This window comes from Colobus angolensis, unplaced genomic scaffold (assembly GCF_000951035.1).
Source record: "Colobus angolensis palliatus isolate OR3802 unplaced genomic scaffold, Cang.pa_1.0 Scaffold34, whole genome shotgun sequence".
In the NCBI taxonomy this organism is placed as follows: domain Eukaryota; kingdom Metazoa; phylum Chordata; class Mammalia; order Primates; family Cercopithecidae; genus Colobus; species Colobus angolensis.
In genome coordinates this window covers 5,680,457-5,689,386 of record NW_012116710.1, presented here as the reverse complement: position 1 = coordinate 5,689,386, position 8,930 = coordinate 5,680,457, and the positions used below count along the sequence as shown (strand labels likewise).

The 8,930-nt window shown below is 54.8% G+C and overlaps 2 protein-coding genes across 4 annotated transcripts in view; both read left to right on the top strand.

Annotated features, from left to right (window-relative positions):
* Nucleotides 1–5,490, top strand: part of SIRT2 (sirtuin 2) — a 28,008-nt gene extending 22,518 nt beyond the window's left edge. For 2 of the 3 annotated variants that reach the window (XM_011952403.1, XM_011952401.1), the window contains 8 exons: nt 304–433; nt 2,575–2,634; nt 2,911–2,966; nt 3,164–3,240; nt 3,324–3,375; nt 4,354–4,424; nt 4,556–4,622; nt 4,745–5,490. In XM_011952403.1, the coding sequence (XP_011807793.1) occupies nt 304–433; nt 2,575–2,634; nt 2,911–2,966; nt 3,164–3,240; nt 3,324–3,375; nt 4,354–4,424; nt 4,556–4,622; nt 4,745–4,897 (666 nt within the window). In that variant the 3' untranslated portion in view covers nt 4,898–5,490. Of the gene's footprint in view, nt 1–303; nt 434–2,574; nt 2,635–2,910; nt 2,971–3,163; nt 3,241–3,323; nt 3,640–4,353; nt 4,425–4,555; nt 4,623–4,744 lie in introns of those variants that run through there. The other variant, XM_011952404.1, reaches the window with a different exon arrangement.
* Nucleotides 5,491–5,771: 281 nt separating this feature from the next.
* Nucleotides 5,772–8,930, top strand: part of RINL (Ras and Rab interactor-like) — a 15,334-nt gene continuing 12,175 nt past the window's right edge. The window contains exons 1-3 of the mRNA XM_011952400.1: nt 5,772–5,815; nt 7,327–7,415; nt 7,619–7,778. Coding sequence (XP_011807790.1) covers nt 7,366–7,415; nt 7,619–7,778 — 210 coding nt within the window. The 5' untranslated portion in view covers nt 5,772–5,815; nt 7,327–7,365. The remainder of the gene's footprint in view (nt 5,816–7,326; nt 7,416–7,618; nt 7,779–8,930) is intronic.

The following is an 8,930-nucleotide window of genomic DNA, read 5'->3' as shown; positions in this document are numbered from 1 at the left end:
TCTTGAACTCCTGGCCTCAAGTGATCCTCCCACCTCAGCCTCCCAAAGTGCTGATTACAGCCGTGAGCCGCCACGCCCAGCCTGGCCCCTGCCTTTAAGCAGCCTTGACTGTCACCCTTTGAGTGGCACCATTGGGATGAACAGAAGTCTTCAGATACAACCTGCCACTTGTTTCTCCTCCCTCTCTTCTCCACCTGTCCCCACCACCTCACTGCTTCTCATGGCCTCCATTCCCTACTGTGCCTTCTGGCCTACAAGGGGTGGCTCACTCCTCACCCCTCTCCCCTTCATCTCCCCCTCTAGAACATAGATACCCTGGAGCGAATAGCGGGGCTGGAACATGAGGACTTGGTGGAGGCCCATGGCACCTTCTACACGTCGCACTGTGTCAGTGCCAGCTGCCGGCACGAATACCCACTAAGCTGGATGAAAGGTGAGGCTGGAGGCCATCCCAAGGGCAGGCCTCCCCTCAGCACCAGGAGCAGTGTCTCCATGCAGTGGGCACCCATTCTGTCCCGCTCAAGTCTTAGTTTTTTTGTTTGTTTGTTTGTTTGTTTTTGAGACAGAGTCTCACTCTGTCGCCCACGCAGGGAGTTCAGTGGGGTGATCATGGCTCACTGCAGCCCCAACTGCCTGACTGATCTCCTGTCTTTGGCTGTTTTTAATAGAGGATAGTAGGCCAGGAGCGATGGCTCACGCCTGTAATCCCAGCACTTTGGGAGGCCAAGGCGGGCGGATTACCTGAGGTTAGGAGTTCAAGACCAGCCTGGCTAACATGGTGAAACCCCGTTTCTACTAAAAATACAAAAAAAGAAAAAAAGTTAGCCTGGTGTGGTGGTACGCGCCTGTGATCCCAGCTACTCAGGAGGCTAAGGCAGGAGAATCGCTTGAACCTGGGAGGTGGAGGTTGCAGTGAGCTGAGATCACACCATTGCACTCCAGCTTGGGTAACAAGAGCAAAACTCTGTCTCAAACAAACAAAAGAAAAAAACAAGAAGTCACTTATTCCACTCATGGAAAGCCATTTCTGACATTCTTTATGCTGATTTAACAAAGCCTCTGGTGTCCCTGTGAGATAAGGACAGCTGCAGCATTTGCAGAAGGACCTCTGGAGTCTGGCCGTTCTGATAAAGTGCCAGCTGAGCGCCCCTAGGCTGAGGATTCCTGAATAGCCCAACTGCAAGCAGCTGGGGGCAGTGTACAATTCACATTACCCCCATTATGTGTCATTGACAGTAGCGTCACAGACAGCACCCACGGTATCATGCTGTCCATGCAGAAATATTTTTTTAAAAATTACCAACTACTGACACTGAAACAATGCTCTATAAATGTGTGTGGAATGAATGAATGGACAGTTGAACAAATGACTTAGAATTCAGTGGGTTGCAAGTGACAGAAATGCTTTCTTTTTTTGTTTTGTTTTTTGTTTTGTTTTGTTTTGTTTTTTGAGATGGAGTCTTGCTCTGTCACCCAGGCTGGAGCGCAGGGGCGCAACCTTGGCTCACTGCAGTCTCCGCCTCCCGGGTTCAAGCAATTCTCCTTGCCTCAGCCTCCTGAATAGCTGGGATTACAGGCACGTGCCACAACCCCTGCATAATTTTTGTCTTTTTAGTAGAGACAGTGTTTCACCACGTTGACCAGGCTGGTCTCAAACTCCTGACCTCAGATGATCCACCTGCCTCAGCCTCCCAAAGTGCTGGGATTGCAGGTGTGAACCACCACGCCCGGCCAGAAATGCTTTCAAGCTTCCTAAATCATTAAGCAATAAGGCCAGGCATAGTGGCTCATGCCTGTAATCCCAACACTTTGGGAGGTCGAGGTGGGTGGATCACTTGAGCCCAAGAGTTTGAGAACAGCCTGGGCAACATAGGGAGATTCCATCTCTACAAAAAATAGAATGTAGCCAGGTGTGATGGTGCATGCCTGTGAGCCCAGCTACTCGGGAGGCTAAGGCAGAAGGATCACGTGGCCTGGGAGGTCGGTGGTGCAGTAAGCCATGATCACACCACTGCACTCAGCCACGATTGCACCACCACACTCCAGCCTAGGCAACAGAACGAGACCCTGTCTCAAAGAAACAAACAAAGCAATAAGGCCGGGCGCAGTGGCTCACACCTGTAATCGCAGCACTTTGAGAGGCCAAAGTAGGCAGATTTGCTTGAGCCCAGGAGCTTGAGACCAGCCTGGTCAACATGGCAAAACCCTCTCTCTACAAAAACTACAAAATTTAGCCGGGCGTGCTGGCATGCACCTGTAATCCCAGCTACTCAGGAGGCTGAGGCAGGAGGATCACTTGAAGCTGGGAGGTCGTGGCTACAGTAAGCCACGATCGTGCCACTGCACTCCAGCCTGGGCAACAGAGTGAGACGTTGTCTCAAAAAAAAGCAAACAAAAAAAGAGAGGTCTTTTCTGAGCAGAGTGGACACCCCAGGAGGCACCCGTCACATCCCGAGTGACAGTGACAGAGGTGTGTTCATGTGAACAGTGGAGGAGGGATGGGGGTGCTGCACCTCCAGACTCCAGCCCAGAGCCGCTTACCACCTTCTCTCTCTTCCCCTTCCCCACACCCAGAGAAGATCTTCTCTGAGGTGACGCCCAAGTGTGAGGACTGTCAGAGCCTGGTGAAGCCTGGTGAGCCTCGGGCGAGGGACCTGCCCAGGTGGATTTGGGTGGGGGTCCCCTCCTTCCCCTGGCCCCTTCCCAAAGGCCACACCCCCACACATCTGGCCACCTCTGTCTCTCTGAACGGTGCCCCAGATCCATCCTGGGGAGAATTGGGTTTGTGCCCTTGGCCGGTCCCCACTGTCCCCAACTCCCACGGCAGCCTCCAGGTCTGCCCTGGCTCCCACCTGTCCTCTCTGCCTCCCCACGTCACTGTCTCTGTCTGTCCATCTGTCTCCGCCTCAGATATCGTCTTTTTTGGTGAGAGCCTCCCAGCGCGTTTCTTCTCCTGTATGCAGTCAGTAAGTGGCCCTCTGCCCTCCCCGCATCCCCAACCACCGCCTCCACCTGTGCTGGGTCCCATGGGGCAGCCTGGGCCCTGCCTCAGGAAACCTCCCCAGCTGTGTGGGGCGGAAGGGAGATTTGCTGCTGGGGGGTGGCGGAGGGAGCGGTGGCGCAGCCTGGGCAGAGGCTCCCAAGCTCACGCCCCTCCCCACAGGACTTCCTGAAGGTGGACCTCCTCCTCATCATGGGCACCTCCTTACAAGTGCAGCCCTTTGCCTCCCTTATCAGCAAGTAGGTTGGGGGCTGTGGCTGGGAGGGCGGCTGGGCACCCAGGGCCAGAACAGACCCTGACCCCTCAGCTCCCCCTCCCCCAGGGCACCCCTCTCCACCCCTCGCCTGCTCATCAACAAGGAGAAAGCTGGCCAGGTAAGAGCCCTTCCTCACTCCCCCCTCCTCACAGGCTCCCCCTTCCCTCCCACCAGCTTCCTCAGAGGGAACCCCCACTGTGGAACCCCAGCACTTTGGATTCCTCAGCTCAGACCCTGGAGCTCTGGAATCCAGAGGGGTGGGGTTCCAGGTCTCTGAGATATTCACCGCCCTTTTGAGCAAGTGATAGAATTCCAATTCAAACCAGCTGAAGCCAGATAGGAAGGCCAGGCTTCCAGGGACTGAGGAGGTGGGAGGAGGTGCGGGAGGTCGGGGGAGGCAGTGCAGGGGGCAGTGAGTGGGTCCACACTCCGGGTCTCTCGGATCTCTTTTTCCCAGGCAGCCTCACTCTAGGGGAGGTGCTCCCTCCTGGGTGTTCCCCTCAGGGGAAGTAGGCAGGGTCACCGGGCAAGCAGCGCACACTGTAGGCAGACATTGTCCCAAGCCTTAGCCTGCGTGAACTCACTGATGCCACAACCCCATCGCGGTTTCGTGATCACCCCTATTCTACAGATAAGGAAACTAAGACACAGAGAGGACAAGTCACTTGACCAAAGTCACAGAGCTGGTCGGGCGCGATCGCTCACGCCTGTAATCCCAGCACTTTGGGAGGCCAAAGAGGGTGGATCACCTGAGGTCAGGAGTTCGAGACCAGCCTGGCCAACATGGTGAATCCCCGTCTCTACTAATAATACAAAAATTAGCCAGGCATGGTGGCTGGCACCTGTAATCCAAGCTACTTAGGAGGCTGAGGCAGGAGAATCACTTGAACCCCGGAGGTAGAAGTTGCAGTGAGCCGAGATCACGTCATTGCACTCCAGCCCAGGCAACAAGAGCGAAACTTCGTCTCAAAAGACAAAAAACAAAACAAAACCAAAAAAACCCCAAAGTCACAGCGCTAGGCTTCAAACCCAGGCCACCTGGCTCCAGGGTCTGCGCTCTTAGCTCTCCCTGCCCTGCCCCACCCCTCCCTGGCAGTCGGACCCTTTCCTGGGGATGATCCTGGGCCTCGGAGGAGGCATGGACTTTGACTCCAAGAAGGCCTACAGGTGAGGCTCCGCCTGGGGTTGGGGCAGCCTGGAAGGGACAGGGTGAGGTGGGAGGGAGGGCACGAAGGCAGATGAGAGGAGCAGGCAGGGGCGAGCCCGCCTGGGGACTCTGATCTCCTGCCGCACCGCAGGGACGTGGCCTGGCTGGGTGACTGCGACCAGGGCTGCCTGGCCCTTGCTGAGCTCCTCGGATGGAAGGTAAGGAGCCGGGCGACCCCAGCCTGTCCTGAGCCCCATCCCTGGACCCTCTCCCCACCCCATGGGTCCTCTGACCCCATGAGGCACAGTGACCTTTGACTTCCGTGACCTTTCTCCTGCAGAAGGAGCTGGAGGACCTTGTCCGGAGGGAGCACGCCAGCATAGATGCCCAGTCGGGGGCGGAGGCCCCTAACCCCAGCACTTCAGCTTCCCCCAGGAAGTCCCCGCCACCTGCCAAGGACGAGGCCAGGACAACAGAGAGAGAGAAACCCTAGTGACAGCTGCATCTCCCAGACGGGACGCCAAGCTCTTCAGGGACAGCTGAGCCCCAACCAGGCCTGGCCCCCTCTTAACCGGCAGTTCTTATCTGGGGAGCTTAGAACATCCCCAATATCTTACCACTCCCTTCCCAAAACTGGGGTTCTAGCAACCCTGTCCCCCCAACCCCAGCAAATCTCTAACACCTCCTAGAGACCAAGGCTTGAACAGGCATCTCTACCAGCCCCACTCTCTCTAACCGCACCAGGGCTAAGGAGTAACCTCCCTCATCTCTAACTGCCCCACGGGGCCAGGGCTACCCCAGAACTTCTAACTCTTCCAGAACAGGGAGTTTCAGGCCCCCACTCTGTCTCCTGCCCCCAGGGGCCTGTGGCTAAGTAAACCCAACCTAACCTACCCCAGTGTGGGTGTGGGCCTCTGGATATAACCCACACCCAGCATAGGGGGAGTCTGAGCCGGAAGGGCTCCCGAGTCTCTGCCTTCAGCTCCCGAAGTGGGTGGCAGGCCCCCTTCACATAGGACCCACTTCCCATACTGGGCAGAAGACCTTGCTTACTGGAGACAAATTAAAAACAAAAACAGCTAACAATCCGGTCTGGCCTCCTGTTTCTTTCTGTGGGCACCCAGGGAAATCTCTGAAGGGAGGGAGTTAGATCTTGGGCCACTAAGGAACCAGAAAGTCTCCAGGATCCAGAGTGAGGGGTGACAGGTGGGTCCTCACAGGGGCCCCTCATGGCTCTGACCCCTGGACTTCCAGCCTGCCAGTGTCCCTTCCTCTAAGCCCTAGGAAGGCCTGAGGCCCCAGAAAGAGGGAGGAAAGTTGACTTCAGATACCCCAGCCCCGCCTCTTCCCCCTGCCTGCTCAGCTTCCTCTCTCCACTTCCTGCTACTGCAGGCCTCTCCTCCGAGAACAGGTAGGGCCCCCAGGGACCGAGCATCTGGCATCTTCAGCCCCTGCTGCCTTCCTTTGGTATGAGGCAGCTGCCCTGACCCACCCCTGCCATGCGCCCACAGCCTCCTCCCCTGCCACGGTACCCAAGCAGGCATCTGCCTCCCTCTCCCCTCCCCTCCCCTCCTTCCTGCTCTTGCCTGGGCAGGGCACCTGCGCCTCCCTCCCCCACCTCCCTCCCTCCTAATAGCACCCTGGGCTTCTGGTCAATGGGCTAATGTATTTGTTTAGCTGCTTATTATTCATACGCTATACCTGTCCCAAACAAGAATGGCAGGCCCTGAGGGGAGGAGCCTGTCCTGTTCATCACCCTCTCTCTAGGGCACAGGCACCTAATTCCAGCCTCTATTCAATAACTATTGGATGAATGGAAGGAAGGAAGGAAAGGAAGAGGGAGGGAGGGAAGGAAGGAAGGAAGGAAGGAAGGAAGGAAGGAAGGAAGGAAGGAAGGAAGGAAGGAAGGAGGGAGGGAAGGAAGGATCCTCCCCAGACCCAGGTCTCCTGCTCCTGGGACTGCTGCAGGGACAAGTGCCACCCCAAGTGATAACCTACATAGGACTCTGTACCCGGTTAGGAGCTGGGGCCTGATGGGTGGATGGAGAGAGAGAGGAACAGATGTGTGATAAAGCAAGATGAGTAAAATATTCATGGTAGAATCTCAGTAGTGGGCATATGGATGTTTCCTGTATGCTTCTTTCAGCTTTTCTCTGTCTGAAATTTTTCATAATAAAACACTGGGGAAGAGATTCAGTGGCCCCTCCATGGTGTGGGAAGGGAGGAAGAGGGGATGTTACTACCTTTCCAGATATATGGACTGCCTACTGTGGGCCAAGAACTTTTCCAGGCGCTGACTGGGTTTTGCCAAGGGCTGGTCCACATTCACACAGCTGCCATGGCTGTTAAAATCTTAAAAATATTTACTACCACTTAGTAAAGAGCTATTATTTTGAGTGGTCTCCCCACACCGCAAGACACACTGGTCTCTCTCCTGGGATCCCCAGATTCCCCACCATCCGGTACCAAAGAATTAACCCCTGCCAGCCAGGCGTGGTGGCTCATGCCTGTAATCTCTGTAATCTCAGCACTTTGGGTGGCTGAGATGAGGCGATCATTTGAGGTCAGGAGTTTGAGACCAGCTTGGGTAACATGGCGAAACTTTATCCTTACTAAAAAATACAAAAATTACCCAGGTGTGGTGGTGTGCGCCTGTAATCCCAACTACTCGGGAGGCTGAGGCACAAGAATCGCTTGAACCCAGGAGGCAGAGGTTACAGTGAGCTGAGATTGTGCCACTGCACTCCAGCCTGGGCAATACAGTGAGACTCCGTCTCAAAAATAAAGAATTAACCCCTGTCACAGCAAGCAGCCTCTGGGGTCCATTCTGACTGGTCAGGGTCTCTGCCATATTGATTGTAAATACCTCGAACATGACCCGGGGGCTGGAGCAGCCTTGAGTCTTACCTTTCTCCCTGCCAGAGGCCAGGTCATGACTCACTGGTTTCCTGCATCCTGAGGATGGCCCAGCCAGAGGACAAGGCACCGGAAGTCCCCACAGAGGCGGAGAGGTGAGGGCTACTGGGGCTGAGGCTATGCCCTCCTTCTGCTACATCCAGAAACCCTTTCCATCCAACACCTCCCTCACTACAGAACCCTGAATCGCATCTCTGAGCCTCTGCCCTGGGCCTGCCCCTTCCTATACCTTTGACCTCACCTCAATGTCCCACTGCCCACCTCTGACCCCTGACCCCCTGGACACTGTCCATCCCAGGCTGGTCCCACCACAGGTGAAAAAAGCAGACAGGATCCCTCTAGGGGTCCTCAGCACCCTAGAGCCACTTCTTCGCCTGCAGAGAACATCGGGGGTATGGCATGTGCCAGAGCTGGATACCCAGGATGCAGAGGCCCTCGTGGGGCTGTGGCCAATGGGGGTGAGTACTCACAGCTGGGGGCCCGTCCTGACCCCCATGACACCCTAGATTAGGACTCTGCTGGTTACTAGCAACAAACACGACACAAACTGGGCAAACCAGAAAGGCTATTTATTGCCGGGTGGAATGGCTCATGCCTGCAGTCCTAGCTTCTCAGGAGGCTGAGGTGGGAGGATCATTTGAGCTCAGGAGGTCAAGGCTGCAGTGAGCTGAGATCACGCCACTGCACTCCAGCCTGGGTGATGGAGCAAGACCCTGTTTAAAAAAAAAAAAAAAAATGTAGTTTCAAGAAGGTCTGGATGCTGAACTTCAGAACACTTAGAAATTTCTCTTCATCTCATTTCTTGGCTTTGCTTTCAACTGTGAGGAATTTTGGATATTTGGGACAAAAATTAACAAACACCTGTCCTACAGTGGCTTAAACAAATAGGCATTTATCTTCCTAACATAACCAAAAAGGCGGCTGCTGGCTTTAGATCAGCGGCTCAGTGACATCGAGGCCAGCATAGCTATAATTCTCTTGGACTACCCTCACAGCTGCCCCAGGGCTGTCCCAGGCCCAAGCACCTGTGTGTATTCCAGGCCGGAAGCTTGGAGGCACCACTTGCATCTGTTTATCTTACAGGAAAAATAAAGGTTTTCTTTTTTTTTTTTTTTTTTTAATTTTGAGAGTTTCACTCTCGTTGCCCAGGCCGGAGTGCAATGGCATGATCTCGGCTCACTGTAACCTCCACCTCCAGGGTTCAAGCGATTCTCCTGCCTTAGGCTCCTGAGTAGCTGGGATTACAGGCACCTGCCACAACGCCTGGCTAATTTTTTGTATTTTTAGTACAGATGGGTTTTCACCATATTGGCAAGGCTGGTCTCAAACTCCTGATGTCAGGTGATCTACCTACCTTGGCCTCCCAAAGTGCTAGGATTACAGGTGTGAACCACTGCACCCGGCCAAAATAAAGGTTTTCACAACTGATTCAGAAAATATAGATGGCTGGCCAGGTGTGGTGACTCATGCCTGTAATCCCAGCACTTTGGGAGGCTGAGGTGGGAGTATCGCTTAAGCCTAGGAGTGCAAGACCAGCCTGGGCAACAGAGCAAGGCCTTGTCTCTATTTAAAAAAAAAAAAAAGCCGGGCGCGGTGGCTCAAGCCTGTAA